The 21,417-nt window shown below is 43.4% G+C and overlaps 1 protein-coding gene across 1 annotated transcript; it reads left to right on the top strand.

The window, feature by feature from the left end:
- The first annotated feature begins 3,481 nt into the window (after positions 1 to 3,481).
- On the top strand, positions 3,482 to 16,778 carry fbxl20 (F-box and leucine-rich repeat protein 20). Its single transcript, XM_010874786.5, has 15 exons — positions 3,482 to 4,163; positions 6,032 to 6,093; positions 7,096 to 7,150; positions 7,257 to 7,331; positions 7,923 to 8,017; positions 8,163 to 8,231; positions 8,322 to 8,417; positions 8,725 to 8,851; positions 14,299 to 14,373; positions 14,827 to 14,957; positions 15,155 to 15,215; positions 15,302 to 15,346; positions 15,453 to 15,509; positions 15,775 to 15,987; positions 16,089 to 16,778. The coding sequence occupies exons 1-15, from the start codon at positions 4,122 to 4,124 to the stop codon at positions 16,194 to 16,196; spliced, it is 1,311 nt and encodes a 436-aa protein (XP_010873088.1). The 5' UTR covers positions 3,482 to 4,121; the 3' UTR covers positions 16,197 to 16,778.
- Positions 16,779 to 21,417: the final 4,639 nt, after the last annotated feature.

A 21,417-nucleotide genomic window follows, 5' to 3' on the forward strand; every position in this document is an offset into this window, starting at 1 on the left:
TACGGTCAACCCACCTTTTGTATATAAGGGCATTGAAACTGGAGGATTCATATTTTCTTGCTTTAAGATTTAAAATATTTTAAGAACTTTCAAATTGACAGGAAGACACTGACCACAAAAAACGTAAATGGTCATGTTTCTTGGTTTTATTGAGAAATAAACAGGAAATGGGCCACTGCCCATCTAATAGCTCTGTACCATGATGGAAAAGTGAATGTGTTGCCAAACTTTAGGATTTCTAACATTGAAAGTCATTGGATCTTCCAAAAAAAAAAATATATATATATATATATATATAGTTGATTATTGGAACTGGACTCAACAAATAACATTACATTTTGATAAACTGAAAAATATATATATAAATGCAACAAAAAGTGTGTCCCATGCTTCTTGAGCAGAAATAAAAGATGTCAGAAAGGTTCTACAGGGACCAAAAGCAGTATTTCCTTTATGTGAAATCCATAGATAAGGGCTAATTAATTAATTTCAATTGACTGATTTACGTATATTAACTGTAAATTCAGCTGTAGAACCTTTTTTGTTATTTAAAAGATAACAGCTGAAAGAAATTGTTTCTAGTCATTGCAGATAATTTGGTTCTGGTCAATGGTCAATGGCATAACCAGTTACTAGGTAAGTATGAGTACAGTTATTCTCTGCAGTTACTAAGGATGCTCTGCCATGCTCAGGGAGATAGCTTAGAGGTAGATTTTTCATCTTGCTGGCCACCTTTTTTGTTTACTGACCAAACGTTTCCTGACCACTTGACTGCTAGGCTACACTGCCACCACCAAGTTACTGAGTGTCGGTTAATTTACACTTGTCACTGGGGTCTGTACTAAAATGTATCGAAATCAGTGTAAAAAGTGATTAACCATCAGAAATTTGTTTTTCTGTTGAATTGGGTTCCCATTATCTATTAGTCCATTTTGGTTGGATGTCATAGCATTCATCAATATCCAGTGTGATCCTGATGCAAAAACAAAGCAATTGGTCAAATTGTTTCGCAGCACTGTGGTGAATTTCTGTTCAAATTAAGTTAATTACATATATAAGTATAGTGGGTTGTTGTTGGCCATTAGACAAAGCACCAATCACTAAACCACTTCAGCACAAAGTGAGTGACTGCTTTGGCTACGAAAAACGTCTCAGATGTTTCTTCCTGGTGGGACATTTAACGAACTACAATACAAGACATAATTGCAATTTTCTATTTTAATTTTGTTGTACGAGTTACCAATGTGAAAGGTTTCACCACTGATTATTTACCATTTCAACAAAGTTTTCAACAGTTTTTGACTTTTTCAACCTTATTAGTGTGGAGAATATATCGCCTGACCAGTCAGTGTAATTCAATGTTAACAAACCTATCAAGCTAGCTGAAATGTTATTGGCTAATTATATTAGCCAATGAACTCAATTCATGTCAGGCTTCCTGATTTTCTATTTCCCCCCTTGTAATTCCTCGTAAGTACATTTTCCCACTGAGAACTATAGGGGATTCGGATAATCAAAAACAAGTCAGATGTGTGCACTGGTCAACAGTGGTTAGTTACCTACAGAAAGATGTAGTATGACCTATGCAATGTTCTTTTGATAATTAAAGATTCTCTACATAAGTATGTGATGACTTTAATTATCAATCTTGTAAATTATTTAAAAATTAAGAGGGAAAAATACATTTTAAAAGACTGATAAAAAAATCACTTTGCCACACTGAATACTATATTTTGTAAAAAAAAAAAAAAAAGGAAAAAAAGAAGAAAAAAAACAGGAGCTGATTAAAAAATGACAGTTACATTCCTTTTAATGCAACAAATTTGATTTTGGTTTGCACTATACATGTTTTTATATTATAACATTTTCAGATTAATGCATAGATTTTTTTTCAATTTGTATCCTTCAAAAGGTTATAGAATTTCAATATAAATATCTTAGAAATACTGAATTGGATTAGTTAATAATATAACTAATCTTAACATTGAATTTGAATACTGTGTTTTTGACCATAACAATTTTATCTTAGACCTGAAAATGTAATGAATTTTTTTTTTATTATTGCATGTTCAGACCAGATCGTAGATTAACAAACTCATTTTTATTACCCCGAGTTCTTCATTTCTTGACCAAACGATCTTGTTCATGTCCCAGATATATGACGTATGTGAATGCGACATTGGAAGTTATGCCCAAAATATATTTTGAAGGACAATTATTTACACTATGTGTGCGTGTCGTCAACTCTTATCAAAAAAAGACAACATTTGGAGTTCATCTTGAGCCTTGTTTTCCACTATTTACAAACGCATTTTCCCGCTATAATGATGTACGATGACGAGTAATATACATGTGTTTTGATTGGCTCCTTGCAAGCTTGAGGAGGAGTCCAAAACGGAAGTTATCTATGCCCCAACCTGCCCCAACAGCAACATTACTGTTCTGCTAGCAACAGGATATTAAGCTGTCAGCACTTATTCAGATCTTTCTTTTTAAAATAAAAGCCATCCTTGAAATGCATGGCAATGTGTTTAATTAATTTAAAAGATAGTGAACTGAGGGCAAGTTTCATGTTTTTGTTTAAGCAAATACAAGGAATTATAATTAGAAACAAATATATACAATACCAGTCACATTTTGGACACACCTACTCATTCAAGGTTATTTCTTTATTTTTACCTTTCTCCACATTGCAGAATAACAATGAAGGCATCAAAACTATGAAATAACAAATGGAATCATGTAACCCAAAAAGTGTTACACAAAATAAATGTATATTTTAGATTCTTCAAAGTAGCCATCCGTTGTCTTGATGAGCTTTGCACACTCTTGGCATTCTCTCAACCAGATTGGTGTGTGGAAACCATATATAGCGTAATTTCACGTGACAATAAGATATATTGACCCATGAAATGACACTTGTTATGGATTCTGCACACCCTACTCAGCAATTTTGGAATGTTATGTTACACATACTAGTTTTGTTGTTATAAGGCAATATAAACCGGTTTGTACATTTTACGTTTTAAAATTGTTATAAACAAACAAATTGCGATAAAACTACACGAAAATTGCCATTGGTTTAGATTTGGTGTCTTTAGAACGAATTATACACATAGCAATACATTGACATGAGTGCTTTTATTTGGAAGGTTGTCATTACTATACGATAATGACATCACCATTAGTGCTGCTGACAGAACACTAGTAACAGCAACAACAAAGTTAAATGTATCTGTTCGATTATCAGATTCACCGATTTAGAACGCTGCCATTGTACATTGTAGGTCGATGTCACTAAGTATCACAATAAAGCGATGGGAAGGAATGGAAACCACAGCATATTATTTTAAAGAGTCACAACAATGATTAGCTATAAGGGCATAGGTCTGTGCAGAATATAGGTCTGCATATACGGTTGTATTATGTATGCTATATTCATTTAAGCAAATTAATTAGAATCCTACAAGGATGACAAACATCCTGAAACCAAACACGTTAGTAATGCTCCTGTCCAAAACTAGGCCTCATATGTCTACAGTGCCAATTGTCAGGACAGCACAATAGTCTATAGAGAGTAACAATACATTCCTCTTGCATGTCCGCTATATTAGTTAAGGTTTAATGTTTTTATATTACATTCCATTGTGACTGGCCTAGGCTTTAGGGAGAAATAGTCTAGGCCTAATTCCAGGCTACACTACTTTAATGGCAGAATTTAAGAACAAATGAATGTAGACTACATTTCGTCAATTGTTTTTACTAAATGTCGCTATTATTTGTGTTCATACTCTAAAGGCTAATGCTAAAAGCTATTAAAGCGTTCACAGATAAAGAGAGCACGAAGGAGGAGGGGAGGGCGAACGAGTGAGCGGAGATAAGAGTTTGGTTGGGATTGTTGGTTGGGGCAGTTGTCGAGAGGTATTGGCAATTGCAACTGTGTTACCCCCTGATAAAACAATGAAATTCGTCGTCTCAGCTGCCGAAACAACGGTAGCATGGTAGCTTTGGAAGGGGGTTCGCAAGACGAGCACCGATACATAGCCTACACGTTGCTGCGATTTTAACGTCGAATTTGTTTTAGCCTACCCCTGATCGAGTCCGGTAAACCACCGTCCGAGATGGGGAAGGAGGTTAATGGTGTTTCACGGAGCAGGTTTGAGGTGAGTTTCTGATGTTGAATACTGACAGATGACAGACTACACTGACACATTATTTTTGTTTGGTGTTACGGTGCGTTTGTTGAAAAACTGCGTCCATGGTTGTTGCGCACGGATGCAGCTTCCGCAGTCAATGTTTGGATTAGGGAAAACATGTTGATTTCAACTGGGCTAGGCTAACGACAGTATCTTTAATTAGTTCAAATGCTCGGAAATGTCATTGTCAACTGGGATTATAGTTTGAGATTTTCGGTTTTCTGAAACATAGGTTTCAATACCATTAAAAATGTTGCGGACAATTCGAGTTTTCTCTTTGTCCCGTCAAAACAAAGGCTATGGTATAGAGACAGCCTTTTAGGTTTCACACTGTGGTACGAAACTATATATTTCCTTTCGTTTTATGAACATAACATGTGACACACTATTCAGGCCTACTCCATCCCGTGTGACCGAGTTATTTCATAGAGTTGGAGATTTGGTTTCTACTCTACGATCAACCAAATAGGGTACCGTTGTGTCGGCGCATGGCCGCTGCGGCTGCCGGGGCCTTGGGTTGATTCTTCTACAGTCTGTTAGCTCGACCACGACTCGTATTTTACACCTCCACACTACACATTTCAGCACCAAACAACAACATCATCATCATATATGCCTATCTAATCTCCCCATCGGTTATGTCAGTTTACGTTAGACGACCCAGTATGTTGTGTTCATGTAAGTGATCGTTATTTAACGTTGTGCCAAAGTTTGCGTCGCTTTATACGCAGCGATAAAGAATGCACCAAATGTGAAACATGACTTCAGATATGAATGTCTTATTAACAAATATCGTGTGTCCACGACGTGACACTGGTCTGTCTACCCTGAGTACTCGGTGTTGTTTAATCCTCAGTTAGGTGACGTGGGATTTGTGTGGTTTTATTTATTTTTAACGGTGCAACAGCTGACGACTCCGAAGATTGAGGCGATAGCCTACCTTCTGGCCTGAAGGGCTGGCAGCTGCGGCAGATATAGCCTACGTGATCTGTGGCTTATTAGCAATAACACTGAGCATGTTTGGAGAGTGGAACTGAAATGCTCTTGCATTTTCAGGGCTATCACTATGTTATATCTTTAAACAGATCTTACGCATTCCTGTAGGCCTACAGTGTTGATGGTTGAAACTTGATTTTCCTTGTCTCGCAATGTGCGTAATTGTTGGTCTATACAATTGCAAATTTCCTGGCCCCTCCTCCATCGGTGTTCTACACGTCTGTGCTGGCTGGCATCCTGCATAAACGTGTGTGTGTTATAGAAAAGGCTTAATGTACGGTTGACCCGGTATGTCCTCCGGATTGTGTAATAGGTTCCCTAATACAATAAATTGCCTGTGAGTGAGGTCAGATGTTTGATGTCTTATTGTCATTACGTGAGCCAGTATAGTTCAGCGTTACTACATGTAATAGGTCCTATTCTGACTAACATACTTTTTTGTTAAAAAATAAAATCTGCATGTAATTTACTGTCCCCTTATGTGCTTATAGTTTGACAAAAGTTACTTCCCTCCTAAATATGGGATGCGAACTTCAGTGGGATACTTTTTTCCATTACATCAACTTTCAAAGTGTATTGAAGGGCTGAATATCTCAGGAACCCAAAATCTGTCTCTGGGGGTGTGGAAGAAAAAAAAGGAAATAATGGACATGAATCTCATACCAGGTTTGATAAGGGAGACAGAAAATGACCTTGACCCTATAGTATCTCTATTGATGACCCTGTGAACGCATGTACTGGATGTGTCCTTGGGGTGGAGCTGGGTAAAGGAAGTCCCCCTTTGACTGACAGCCAGAGGAAGTTTGTGATAATTTTTTTTCTTCTGTTCTTCCTCCCAGATGTTCTCAAACAGCGACGAGGCTGTTATCAATAAGAAGCTGCCCAAGGAGCTGTTGTTACGGTGAGTGGAGGGTTTATAATGACTGTGGTGTTTATGCACGCACACACACCCACACGCACGCGCGCACACACGCACACACACCCAGAGACAAAATGGCTTGACAAAGTCTTGATACTGTCAGACATCTTAACCTGCCACTAACCAGAAGGTTTCATCACGGCACTTGACCGGTCACCTTTAGAAAATTTAAGGGTCAGCATTCTGGGCCTCTGGAGATTGCTTAACAATGTCAACCAAAGACCAGTTGCTCTTGCAGTACTGTACCACCTGTCCCAGTGGGCCATTCCCCAGTTCCCAAAACTGTAGTCAAACGCACATACGCTCCAGCCTGTAAAACACTCAAATCAATTAAGCAAAAAGTAAATATATGAGTCAACCGGAAACGGAGGCTGTAACTCAAGCCTGGGTCTTGCCAGAGGAATGGGCTGGGAGGAAGATGCTGACGTGGGGCTGCTGACAATGCAGGGCCCTGCCAGGTTAAGATGGAGGTCTGATTTTTTTGTTAGAAGCAGGGTGGCAGAGGCCCATTACATTTCATACACAGGACAATTCAAAGTGCTTTACATTTGGAAAACGCAAACATCCATACATCTAGCATAAATCACAAAGCATGCAAATAAAAACATCATATTTAAGATGGCTAAAAAAATGAATAAAAGGCAGAAGAAAACATGGACTCTCCCCAGAACACACTGGGCTGCAGAGTTGACTGTTACTTATGAAGCTGTCACACATTCCAAACATACCTATGTCCAAAGGGGAGGTAGCAAGACTGTGTGTCAGGAGACCACTACACAACACTGCTGAAAAAGCCAGCATATATTTCCTCAGCCCTGTAACGCAACAACCGCAATAGTTCATTTGTTGTCTTTTGTGGTCAGTAATTGCTCATAGAACATGACCCACATGGACAGAACCACTGTGTTCTGTGTGCAACGGTATGGGTAGAACCGGGATTCTGTATGCCTAGCGGGTTCTGAACCGTCCCTGTCTGTGTTCCAGAATCTTCTCCTTTCTGGATGTGGTGACACTCTGTCGCTGTGCCCAGGTGTCGCGGGTGAGTTTGTTTCTGAAGTGTTTATGCGAGAGAGAGAGTGGGGGCAATTGTGTTTGACCAAATAAATGAAATTGGTGAAGTGAACTTTCCCCCCTGTCTCCCTCAGTCGTGGAATGTGCTCGCACTGGACGGCAGTAATTGGCAGAGGATAGACCTTTTTGACTTTCAAAGAGACATTGAGGTCAGTCTGACATGTATCCCTTCCTCTTCTCCCAAATCCCCTCCGCCGGTCTTGTTCTCTTGTATAAAAGAAAACAGTGGACATTTTATTATATTAACCTCTGACCTGTCAAGCACAACCAACTTTTGTGCTTGACACGAAATCCAGTAACTTAACTGTAGGTTTTCAAACAATGGAAAATGATTACTGACTGCTATTGTTGTGATATGTCAACCTCAAACATGATCTGCATGTTGAACCTCTATTGACCTGCTGCGGTTGCGTATAGCCATGTGGAGATTAGCATAATACGCGGAGGGGGACTGGTAAATTCACGCTAGTTTGCGCGTTGCCAATATAAACACTTAAATGACCTGAACGTCAGGTAAACTATATTCATGTCCTATCAGACTGGAGTGCAATATTAACACGGGCAGAGCCAGACTAAATAAAGCTGTCCATGTTTCCAAACATGGTTTTCACTAAAGCGACGGAGCCCTAAACCGTTTGAATGAAATCATCTGCTCCCGCTAAAACTCTTTCGTATGAAAATGTATGATTTTTCCATGGATGAGTCTGTTTAATTGGGGCTCGTGTGGTTATTTGTTGCAGGGGCGCGTGGTGGAAAACATCTCCAAGCGATGTGGGGGATTCCTGAGGAAGCTGAGCCTGCGAGGCTGCCTGGGGGTTGGGGACAGCGCTCTGAGGTGCGGATGGACTGGGAATCTGTCTTAAACTGGGACCCTGGGGGTGGATGGGGGGGTGGTGGGGGAGGGCGGACCAGGTGGGAGCTAGAGGCCAAGTACACTAACTCCTATTCAAATATTTATCTTCCTGTTTGTTTTTCAACAGAACCTTCTCCCAGAACTGCAGGAACATTGAGCTGCTTAGTTTGAACGGCTGCACCAAGATCACAGACAGGTATTTGCAGATCTTCGGGCCGTGGAAAGTGTTTGTTTGCCGTGTGTAATTCTGTTAAAATGCCAGTGTGGTGCATCCTCTCTCCCCTAGCACGTGTAATAGCCTCAGTAAGTTCTGTCCCAAGCTCAAGCACCTGGACCTCGCCTCTTGTACCTCAATCACCAACCTGTCACTCAAAGCACTTAGGTGAGTCCAACGTGACTAATTTAAGACTCAGTGGCTCTGCCCATGCTGGAAAATATGCTGTAACGCCACAAATACACAGACCGAGACCTCTATCCATCTCTATTATTGCTACATATTTCATCTCTATTATTGCTACAAAAGCACATACATACTGTCCATTCACACCCTCTGCCCACACATCAGAGAGCCTTCTGCGTCTGTTGTACAAGTGTTGGGTGAAGCTGTCTTGGTAAGCAGGGGATGTGCAGAAACACATTTCTTGTTTTGCCGTCTGCGTCCTGGTCTGACCCTGTTTGTCCTCCTGCAGCGAGGGCTGTCCTCTGCTTGAGCAGCTAAACATCTCCTGGTGTGACCAGGTGACTAAGGATGGTGTCCAGGCCCTGGTGCGATGCTGCCCCGGACTCAAAGGCCTTTTCCTCAAGGGCTGCACACAGGTACGGGTCAGGCCGGGGGGATGGAAACGAGAGCGTTCGCTTGAAATTTGCCCCTCCCCAACAATGTATTGTTGCTGTCTTGATTTCTAGTCATGGTGCATGATGAGATATACAGTGAGGGAAGTCATTATTTGATCCCCTGCTGATTTTGTGTGTTTGCCCACTGACAAAGATAATATCAGTCTATAGTTTTAATGGTAGGTTTATTTGAACAGTGAGAGACAGTGACAACAAAAAATTCCAGACAAATTGTTAGAAGTTGATTTGCATTTTATTGAGTGAAATAAGTATTTGATCCCCACTCAATCAGAAAGATTTTGGGCTCATCAGGTGTCTTTTTATACAGGTATCGAGCTGAGATTAGGAGCACACTCTTAAAGGGAGTGCTCCTAATCTCAGCTTGTTACATGTATAAAAGACACCTGTCCACAGAAGCAATCAATCAATCAGATTCCTAACTCTCCACCATGGCCAAGACCAAAGAGCTGTCCAAGGATGTCAGGGACAAGATTGTAGACCTACACAAGGCTGGCATGGGCTACAAGGTGACAACAGTTGGTGTGATTATTCACAAATGGAAGAAACCCAAAAGAACTGTCAATCTCCCTCGGTCTGGGGCTCCATGCAAGATCTCATCCTGTGGAGTTGCAATGATCATGAGAACATTGAGGAATCAGCCCAGAACTACACAGGAGGATCTGGTCAATGATCTCAAGGCAGCTGGGACCATAGTCACCAAGAAAACAGTTGGTAACACACTACACTGTGGAGGACTGAAATCCTGCAGTGCCCGCAAGGTCCCCCTGCTCAAGAAAGCACATGTATAGGCCCATCTGAAGTTTGCCAATGAACATCTGAATGATTCAGAGTGTTGTGGTCAGATGAGACCAAAATCAAGATCTTTGGCATCAACTCAACTCACTGTGTTTGGAGGAGGAGGAATGCTGCCTGTGACCCCAAGAACAACATCCCCACCGTCAAACATGGAGGTGGAAAGATTATGCTTTGGGGGTGTTTCTCTGCTAAGGGGACAGGACAATTTCACTGCATCAAAGGGACGATGGACGGGGCCATGTACCATCAAATCTTGGGTGAGAACCTCCTTTTCCTCAGCCAGGGCATTGACAATGGATCGTGGATGGGTATTCAAGTATGAAAATGACCCAAAACACACAACCAAGGCAACAAAGGAGTGGCTCAAGAAGAAGGACATTAAGGTCCTGGAGTGGCCTATCCCGTCTCCAGACCTTAATCCCATAGAAATTCTGTGGAGGGAGGTGAAGGTTTGAGTTGCCAAACGTAAGCCTCAAAACCTTAATAACTTGGAGAAGATCTGCAAAAAGGAGTGGGACAAAATCACCCCTGAGATGTGTGCAAACCTGGTGGCCAACTACAAGAAATGTTGGCAATCATCAAGGTCATATAAGGGTTTTGCCACCAAGTAATGTTTGCAGAGTGGTCGAATACTTATTTCACTCAATAAAATGCAAATCAATTTACATTTTAAAATGCATTGATATGCATTTTTCTGGATTTTTTTGTTGTCACTGTCTCTCAGTGTTCAAATAAACCTACCATTAAAATTATAGACTGATCATTTCTTTGTCAGTGGGCAAATGTACAAAATCAGCAGGGCATCAAATAAGTTTTCCCTCACTGTAGGAGAGAGACTTGGATATGTGAGAGGTATTCAGACACCTTTTTGGGGTGAGGTGAACAGCTGAATTCTTTAAGGTTAGGGTTTATGTAATGTTGTGCTGTTGGTATTTTAGTCTGGAGGTTTTAATACGAAGACTTGGGGGAGAATGTGTTAGCAATTCTCAAAATAGAACCAAGGTCCAAATCCAATTTTTACGAAGGGGGGAGGGGGCAACCTCAAAACTCGGAGTAGGTTTTAGTTTTGTTTTCAGGTGTAAAATGAATTCATTATCATTGACCTAAGCTGGTAACCGGGAGAGTTCAGATGCAGGAAGGAAGGATGGTGATGGCTCTAACTGTTACAGATACAGATGCAGGAAGGAAGGATGGTGATGGCTCTAACTGTTACAGATACAGATGCAGGAAGGAAGGATGGTGATGGCTCTAACTGACATTACTGCAAATAAAAGGGAATATCCAGATTTCTCAACTCCCGATACCCAATCATGACCGCATCGCTGCAAACAGCTAGTTCAGGAGAATCAAATATCAAGATGGGCAGTGATTTACAGCACCAGGCCAGTCAGAGGAAACGACTTCCTCCTAATCATTCCTTTTTAATATGTTTTCATTCCTACTACATTTTTGTTTTTACTCAATCTACTATTTGTAGTAATGTGCAGGCGTATTGCCCTGTGATATGGCTGTGATGTTGATTACGTTGGGTTTACATCTAAACCCTTGCAACATGTTCAGTTCACTTTGATGTGGCACAGCATCCACTTGCTGATAATGTTGTTTCACACATTTCAAAGGTCATTGGTTTTCACCAAAATCAATCAAAAGTAATAGCGAATTCAGTAGATGTTGTCAGTGTCTCAGTTCATAGGCACCGGGCTGTAGCTAACGAGAGGAAAGGTGCGTATGATTTGTGGGGCCCGGGGCTTGACTGGGCCCTCTGATGGTAATAATGTCATCTATACAGGTGCTGGTCATAAAATAAGAATATCATCAAAAAAGTTTATTTATTTCAGTAATTCCATTCAAAAAGTGAAACTTGTATAATGTATTATAACTGACAACTAATGAAAATCCCAAATTCAGTATCTCTGAAAATTAGAATATTACTTAAGACCAATACAAAAAAAATATTTTTAGAAATGTTGGCCAACTGAAAAGTATGAGCATGTACAGCGCTCAAAACTTAGTTGGGGCTCCTTTTGCCTGAATTACTGCAGCAATGTGGCGTGGCATGGAGTCGATCAGTCTGTGGCACTGCTCAGGTGTTATGAGAGCCCAGGTTGCTCTGATAGTGGCCTTCAGCTCTTCTGCATTGTTGGGTATGGCGTATCGCATCTTCCTCTTCACAATACCCCATAGATTTTCTATAGGGTTAAGGTCAGGCGAGTTTGCTAGCCAATTAAGAACAGGGATACCATGGTCCTTAAACCAGGTAATGGTAGCTTTGGCACTGTGTGCAGGTGCCAAGTCCTGTTGGAAAATGAAATCTGCATCTCCATAAAGTTGGTCAGCAGCAGGAAGAATGAAGGGCTCTAAAACTTCCTGGTAGACTGCTGCGTTGACCTTGGACCAACACCAGCAGATGACATGGCACCCCAAACCATCACTGACTGTGGAAACCTTATACTGGACTTCAAGCAATGTGGATTCTGTGCCTCTCCTCTCTTCCTCCAGACTCTGGGACCTTGATTTCCAAAATTTACTTTCATCAGGGAACATATCTCAGCAGCAGTCCAGTCCTTTTTGTCTTTAGCCCAGGCGAGACGCTTCTTACGCTGTCTTGTTCAAGAGTGGCTTGAGACAAGGAATGCGGCAGCTGAAACCCATGTCTTGCATACGTCTGTGCGTGGTGGTTCTTGAAGCACTGACTTCAGCTGCAGTCCACTCTTTGTGGGTTAGGGCTGATTTTAAGGTTTTACTCTTAACCAATAAATCAATACATGGACTTGCTCCTACTTACCTTGCTGAAATGATCCAGTCATACATACCTACACGTAACCTATGATCGCAAGATGCAGGCCTTTTAATTGTACCTAGAATTTCTAAACAAACAGCTGGCGGCAGGGCCTTTTCTCATAGAGCTCCACTACTGTGGAATGATCTGCCAATTAAGGTTAGAAATGCAAACTCAGTGCAAACTTTCAAGTGTCTACTGAAAACTCATTTCTACAGCATGGTTTATAATTAGGTGTAGCCTGGCCCGGGGGCATGAAGGTGACCAGTAGGCTTGATACTGTCCAACCTTGCTGTCTTGCCAGGTGGGCTCTCGTCGCCACTGGGATGCCCTCCCTCCAATGCCTTTCGGGGGAAGAGTCACTGGCTTGTTGTTGACTCTCTGTTGCGCACTTGTGCAATTAGGCTGTACGCTGCTGGCAATACTCGGCCCTCATTCAGGGGGGTTGCGGTTGGTGGGTGTCCCTTTGGTTGATGCCTGGCAATGTGGGTGGATTGATTTCCTGCCTGTTGGGCCTTGTCCGGGGCCTCCCCCGGGTAGGGTCACAGTGTCGCCGGACCCCCCCGTCTCAGTTCCAAGGTGTTACGCTGCTATATTATTGTGCTGGGGGATATGAGGAATGCACTTCTAACTTTTCTCAGTCTCCTCCAGTTTTACATTGAAGAGATGAGGTCCTGGTCCACACCTGCGGAGTACCTGGTTTGGGGGGCCCGTTGCTGTCCCTGTTCTTGTCCATCTGGTCATACTTTTGACCTAGTCTAAAATCAAATAGACTCTGGATTTAGCCCAGAGAAATGTATTTATTATTCCAATTGGAATTGAAATATCTCACCCGGCACAGCCAGAAGAGGACTGGTCACCCCTCTGAGCCGGGGTCCTCTCTAGGTTTCTTCCTAAAATTCGGCCTTCTTTGGGAGTTTTTCCTAGCCACTGAAATCCAACACTACTGTTGTTTGCTCCTTGGGGTTTAAGGCCGGGTGTCTCTGTAAAGCACTTTGTGACAACTGCTGTTGTAAAAAGGGCTTTATAAATAAATTTGATTGATTTGTGAATCTCCCCCACATTTTTGAATGGGTTTTGTTTCACAATCCTCTCCAGGGTGCGGTTATCCCTATTGCTTGTACATTTTTTTTCTACCACATCTTTTCCTTCCCTTCACCTCTCTATTAATGTGCTTGGACACAGAGCTCTGTGAACAGCCAGCCTCTTTAGCTATGACCTTTTGTGTCTTGCCCTCCTTGTGCAAGGTGTCAATGGTCGTCTTTTGGACAGCTGTCAAGTCAGCAGTCTTCCCCATGATTGTGTAGCCTAAAGAACTAGACTGAGAGACCATTTAAAGGCATTTGCATGTGTTTTGAGTTAATTAGCTGATTAGAGTGTGGCACCAGGTGTCTTCATTATTGAACCTATACACAATATTCAAAATTTCTGAGATACTGAATTTGGGGATTCAGTTATAATCATCAAAATTAAAAGAAAGAAACACTCGAAATATATCAGTCTGTGTGGAATGAATGTGTACATTATACAAGTTTCACTTTTTGAATGGAATTACTGAAACAAATCAACTTTTTGATGATATTCTAATTTTATGACCAGCACCTGTAAGTAAGGGGGCCCATAGGCACGCTCAATGTATTCATTTAAACAATGTGACATTGTGCTCAAAGCCTAAAGTAACACGATGCAGGCTGATGAAATTAGGCAAGAGATTAACAGCCTGGTGGTTGTAGGTGGTGTGTACCTGATTGGATTTACGCTGACAGCCTGCATGTCTCTCTCCCTCTCTCTCTCCCTCTCTTTTTCTCTCTCTTTTTCTCTCTATCTCGACTAGTTGGAGGATGAAGCGCTGAAGCACATTGGAGCACACTGTCCCGAGCTGGTCACTCTCAACCTGCAGACGTGTTCAGTAAGCAAGCACCCCCCTCGTCGTGTCGGTTGCGTGTGACCGCAAAGCCCCCGGTTCACTCCTCCTTCACTGATGTGTGTCTGGGGCCAAATGCTCTCGTGTTGGTGTGTTGAGGCTTTGGAACGCCCGTTGTTGAGAACGGAATAATCTCTAATTGCCACTGTGGTCAGTTTCAGCCATATGAAAGTTAAATAGGTCAGCCTGGCTTTCCTGTTGGTTGTTGCTGCGGGGGTGTTGCTAGTGTACAAGAGTGTTTGGGCACCATCTTGTCCTGCGGTGGAGAAGCTGGCTGTCCGACCACCATCTAACCTACACAGTAGCATGTGAAAGTCGCCCAGACAACACTAATTTGTAGCTGCGTCCCGAAATTCTCTTCCTGCAGCATTTTGGTGTTCTGGATGTGACTGTTCATTTGGTTCTGATACTGACCCGTTTCCTTGCCCCCTGGAGCAGCAGATTACAGACGAAGGCCTCATCACAATATGCCGGGGCTGTCATCACCTGCGGTCGCTGTGTGTCTCTGGCTGTGCCAACATCACAGACGCCATCCTCCACGCCCTGGGTCAGAACTGCCCCCGCATTAGGTTGGTCTAGCCCACAACAAACCCCGCCTCCAAACCCTGTCATTCCAATACCCCAGAATCTCCAGAAAGCCACATGTAGCCCCTCCTACATATGAAACCGAAAACACTCCTCTCTCTTAGTCCTGATAATCACCCAAGTGTACCCGTCTTGGATTTTCTCAACACGTATCTGTCTATTCCGCTTCCTGTCCTTGCAGAATATTAGAGGTCGCTCGATGCTCTCAACTCACAGATGTGGGATTCACTACGCTAGCAAGGGTGAGTGGGGCGTCTTGCAAAACACACGCATGTCGCCGTCGCCGGCGTCTGTTTTATTGTCATACCGTTTTGTTTTTTTCTGTCAGAATTGTCATGAGCTGGAAAAGATGGATCTGGAGGAGTGTGTGCAGGTGAGCTTGCCTACAGATGTGAACAAACATTCTGTCACAGACACACACTTATCACAACCATCCAACCGATGGATCAATTTGTTTCTGCTTCTCCTCTTCTTTTCAGATCACAGATGGCACACTAATCCAGTTATCCATCCACTGTCCTCGTCTTCAAGTACTGGTGAGCAGCAGCTGATGGCCTCCATTCTAGGAGCTCGTCTCGTGTTCTGTGCTGCCATAGGAAAGTGACCACATCCTGTGAAAGTGTGCTTCTGATAGGCTTGTTTCTTAATTCACGGTCCAAGTGTGAGAACTAAATCATTCCTTATTGTCTGGAGTGATAGTGTTGGTAGGGGTGGGGTTGTCTCTCTGTCTGTCTCTTTCCCCGCCTGTCGGTCTTTCTCTTTGTTTCACGTCATATGTCTGTCTCTCTCGGTCCCTCTCAGAGCCTGTCTCACTGTGAGCTGATCACCGACGATGGCATCAGACACCTGGGCAGCGGACCCTGCGCCCATGACCGGCTGGAGGTGATCGAGTTGGACAACTGCCCCCTGATCACAGACGCCTCGCTGGAGCACCTGAAGAGCTGCCACAGTCTGGATCGCATCGAGCTGTACGACTGTCAGCAGATCACCCGCGCCGGCATCAAGAGACTGAGGGTAGGGGGCCACGACATTACAGTCTGGGTCGCAGTCACTGTTCATTAGAATCATCTGTGGATGCCTACACCAACACTTGTCTTTTATGTCCCCCCACACAGACACATCTGCCTAACATCAAAGTGCACGCGTATTTCGCCCCCGTGACTCCGCCTCCTTCAGTCGGGGGGAGCCGCCAGAGATTCTGTCGCTGCTGTATCCTGCTATGATGCAAAGATGCCCCCCCCCCCCCCCCCCCCCCACCCGCCAAACCTCTGCTCCGGCTAGTCCCCCCTATCCCCCCCCATGCACACAATATGACTGCAGAGAGCGGGTGAGCATTTAACCACCACAGGGGCTTGGAAGAACCTTTCAACGACGTTCCCAAGCCCACTCACAAAAGCCTTTGTCACAGACACACACACGGACACACACACACACACACACGCGCTCCCCCACACATCACGACTGATGTTAGGCTGCTGGGGCCGCTGTGCCGACTGCATCACATCGCACCAAGGCTTTCTTCAGACACTCTTCCCCGGGGACCTCTGTGCCCTTTTACTGAAGCGTGACCAAGATACATTTGGATGAGACGTCCCACGTGTGCCACTGAGTGTTGGGTGGTTAACCAGAAACACGGTTTGGTAGAGAAGGCCTGAGAATCTTTAACCCACTGACAAGCTACCTCTAGACATGTTCCCCCGTAAGCCTCTGAATTTTCACTGCCCCATCCAAACCTGTGAGGTAGCTAGGTCAATGTTTTACTGAAGGAAGAGTTGTGATGTCATCTACAGCCATTTAAACTGCCTCACACACACACACACACACACACACACACACACACACACACACACACACACACACACACACACACACACGTGCGCGCACACTAGTTGTCTAGACACAGCTAGATCCGGCTGTACACTGTCCTCCTGGGGAATATGCTAAGTCTTTGCACTGTCCAGCAAAAATATTGATGACACTTTAAAGAGTTTCTACAACTCACCTAATAGTTTACTGCCACAATGACGCAGACGAGCGTGCGCACACGCGCGCGCACACACAGAGCTAGATGCCGCCATGCCACCCCCCTCTCTCCATTACAGTCAGAAGCTTCGTTGTACTTCAAACACAAACGCTGGATATTTTTTTAGGACTCCAACAGAGACTTTCATCTGGGGACTTGAGAAGATGCCAAATGTTGCATGTAACAATTCTAGTTTTTTAAATCTAAGTGTATATATGTCAGTACTGTGGGATTCCAGCGCTGCAGAGAGCTCAACCGTACCTCGGAGTGTGGTGTGAAGAACAGATATTCATGTCACTGGGTCACTATGAACTATATAAAATCATACCTATTCTCTACACGCACACACACACACACACACACACACACACACACACAGAATGTTTCGGGGCTATGGGGAGTAGTTTGGACAGTGAACTAGCGCTGTTTATTTTTTGTTGACAGAATGAACCAGGCAATGAACCCTGCAAGCTAGTTTCGTCAACAACAACCGTATATAGAACGGGGACAAAAAAAGATGGCTGCCACTGTGTGACTTTGTGACCCCGGGTAAACCAGGAGGACAAACAGAAAAAGCCAACTGAAAACAGTCTCTATGTTTTCAGTTTAGTTGCATTTTCATTTTTCTTTTCATTGGTGATGAACGTTCTTGATGAACGTGAGCTAGTGACTCACATAGGTAGAAGATGTCTCGGATGGCAGCTGGCACAGGAAGATCTGGTGAGTGGCGCATCCCATGAGGCCTTTTGGTCCACCTTGGACCAGATTCATGGCAGGTGGAGTGGTCTTGGGATTGGACTGGAGCAGCCGCTGAACAAATGATGACCTTCTTGGCCTAAAATGAAACATGCTCACAACACGGCCTGCTGAAAGACCGGCATCCCAAAACACCACTACTATCACCTTACCAAAAACCTTTCTTCTAGATCCTTCCTCTTTTCCTGGTCTTTTTATCCTCTGTTTTCTGTCGCTCTTCTGTTCCCAATGTGTTTTTTTCGTCCTTTTCTGTTTGAGTTGATGATCTTACCATGCCATTATCTCCCTACCTTCTCATTAGTTTGGTTTGTCTTGGTGTGTGGGGTGGGCGGGGGGGGGGGGGGGTTGTTCAGTGTTTCCCCTGTTAAGTTTGCACCCTCTTGCGGTCCTTGGTTTTGGTCTCAAGCTGTTTGTGTTCTAACTAGTTGTTGTTGTCTAATGTCCAGATTGTAGCCTTTGGGTGGGGGCTGGAGTGGCAGGAGCTGGTGCAATTTGTAAAAGAAGTTCATGATGTGTCTGAAGATGAACTGGTATTGCTTGTATGTATAATGGATCTTATACATATTGAATGTGTTTCCATGTCTAGGAAGGGGCGGGACTTAGGGCCTAGTTTGTGTGTTAATGTAGCAGAAACCGATCCTTCTCTTGATGTGCTTTCCCTTCTTATGCCTTTATTTGGAGATCCCCCCCAGCACCTTAATTCACCCTGAGGCCCAGCCCACCGCTGTAGAAAAAAAAATAACGACTTGGTACACCTGCAAGGAATGTCTTTGGTGTTCTCCCAAATAGCCTCCCTGTTTCTAAGGCTCAACACAACCAACAGGCAAAACTTTGATTATTTTCCGTGTTGTGATTTGTCAGTCATGGGTTGGGGTGGGAGTGGGATAATGCAAGCCGAGATGAATCCAGTGTAATCCAGTCTGATCTGGTTTGTTTGAATGAGCTTTATGGGGGATTATTAGAGAGAATCCCAGAGCCAAGATGGCGGAAATGCTTCATGCACTCCCATAAGACCCACCCTCTGCCTGGGTGCAGCTGTGCTCCCACTTGTCTCATGCAGCCGGGAGTTACTAGAGAGGAGCCTGCAGCCATAACACCTGTTTGCTCTTTTCACACGGTTGCTGAGTCACAGGCACATACATACATACAGACACACACACACACCCACACACCCACATATATTCACACACTCCTCTTGAGACTGGGAAACAGAATGTAGGTACTGACCTCTTGCACTGCCACAGTCCTTATACTGATTGGTAATGACTGAGTGGAGAGCGAAGGTATGCAGGACAGACAGACCTCCACACACTTTCACAGTATTGACAGGACAGTTATCAGGTGAACTCAGCCTCAAGCAGGTCCCTTTAGAACTTATGCAATATACATAGAAATACACTACAGAACATTTCTCTACCAGATTGTCTCAAACTACAGACATTGTAGTAGTCACTGACTTAACGCGCGTGGAACAAATGTCACTTCATCCCATGATTTTCCAGCAGTTTACATGGAAGATAAAGGGTTACTGACTTCTGGATCAGTCCATTTTTGTGCACACCTGTTTTGTAGAAGCAGACTATGTTTGTGGAGGGGGGCTGATTATGACTGGTTGTGTGAACAAGAAGGTGATCTAACGTGTGTTCTTGGTAGTTTGACACCTGGGGATTACAATAAAAAAAAAATGTTTGACAATGACTGTAGTTCATATAAATTACTGTAAATCTTTTCTGTGTTTCTTTTCTCCTTTTTCTTTTTTTTTTCTTTTTTTTTTTTACAATTTAACTGATTATAAATAAATATGTATGAATAAATATATAACTATATTATTAAGACCTGTCTGCCTCTTATTTCTGTAATTGCAGTGTGTAGGGTTTCCCTGTCGTGGGATCCGGCTGGGGACATCTGGAGGCCCTAGGTGGGTGGTTGTCTGCGCCAAGGCCCCGTCTGTGACAAGGGCTGAGGAGTTGTGTCCCAAGCACACCGCTGTTATGGCTCACTGTTATTTGCCTGCCTGTTAATCTGCATAGGTTGTTAACATTCGGCTCTCCTCAATGAGCAGTTCTGACCTAAAAGACTAAAACTGATGAGAGAGAGGGGGAGATATCCTACAGTGAGGAGAACAAGTATTTGATACACTGCCGATTTTGCAGGTTTTCCCACTTAGAAAGCATGTAATAGTCTAATTTCTATCATAGGTACTCTTCAACTGTGAGTGATGGAATCTAAAACAAGAAAATCCAGAAAATCACATTTTTGTAAGTAATTTATTTGCATGACATAAGTATTAGATACATCAGAAAAGCAGAACTTAATATTTGGTACAGAAACCTTTGTTTGCAATTACAGAGATCATAAGTTTCCTGTAGTTCTTGACCAGGTTTGCACACACTGCAGCAGGGATTTTGTCCCTCTCCTCCATACAGGCCTTCTGCAGATCCTTCAGGTTTCAGGGCTGTCGCTGGGCAATACGTACTTTCAGCTCCCTCTAAAGATTTTCTATTGGGTTCAGGCCTGGAGACTGGCTAGGCCACTCCAGGACCTTGAGATGCTTCTTACAGAGCCACTCCTTAGTTGCTCTGGCTGTGTGTTTCGGGTCATTGTCATGCTGGAAGACCCAGCCACGACCCATCTTCAATGCTCTTACTGAGGGAAGGAGGTTGTTGGCCAAGATCTCATGATACATGGCCCCATCCATCCTCCCTTCAATACGGTGCAGTCGTCCTGTCCCCTTTGCAGAAAAGCATCCCCAAAGAATGATGTTTCCATCTCCATGCTTGGTGTTCTTGGGGTTGTACTCATCCTTCTTCTTCCTCCAAACACGGTGAGTGGAGTTTAGACCAAAAAGCTCAGACCACCAAAAAGCATCAGACCACATGACCTTCTCCCATTCCTCCTCTGGATCATCCAGATGGTCATTGGCAAACTTCAGACGGGCCTGGACATGCACTGGCTTGAGCAGGGGGACCTTGCGTGCGCTGCAGGATTTTAATCCATGACAGCGTAGTGTGTTACTAATGGTTTCTTTGAAACTGTAGTCCCAGCTCTCTTCAGGTCATTGACCAGGTCCTGCCATGTAGTTCTGGGCTGATCCCTCACCTTCCTCATGATTATTGATGCCCCACGAGGTGAGATCTTGCATGGAGCCCCAGACCGAGGGAGATTGACCGTCATCTTGAACTTCTTCCATTTTCTACTAATTGCACCAACAGTTGTTGCCTTCTCACCAAGCTGCTTGCCTATTGTCCTGTAGCCCATCCCAGCCTTGTGCAGGTCTACAATTTTATCCCTGATGTCCTTACACAGCTCTCTGGTCTTGGCCATTGTAGAGAGGTTGGAGTCTGTTTGATTGAGTGTGTGGACATGTGTCTTTTATACAGGTAACAAGTTCTAACAGGTGCAGTTAATATAGGTAATGAGTGGAGAACAGGCTTCTTAAAGAAAAACTAACAGGTCTGTGAAACCCGGAATTCTTACTGGTTGGTAGGTGATCAAATACTTATGTCATGCAATAAAATGCTAATAAATTATTTAAAAATGTGATTTTCTGGATTTTTGTTTTAGATTCCGTCTCTCACAGTTGAAGTGTACCTAGGATAAAATGACCGACCTCTACATGCTACATACCTCTACTGCAGGGTATCAAATACTTAGCCAATATATAG

The sequence above is a fragment of the Esox lucius genome, chromosome 11, assembly GCF_011004845.1.
Source record: "Esox lucius isolate fEsoLuc1 chromosome 11, fEsoLuc1.pri, whole genome shotgun sequence".
Classification (NCBI taxonomy): Eukaryota; Metazoa; Chordata; class Actinopteri; order Esociformes; family Esocidae; genus Esox; species Esox lucius.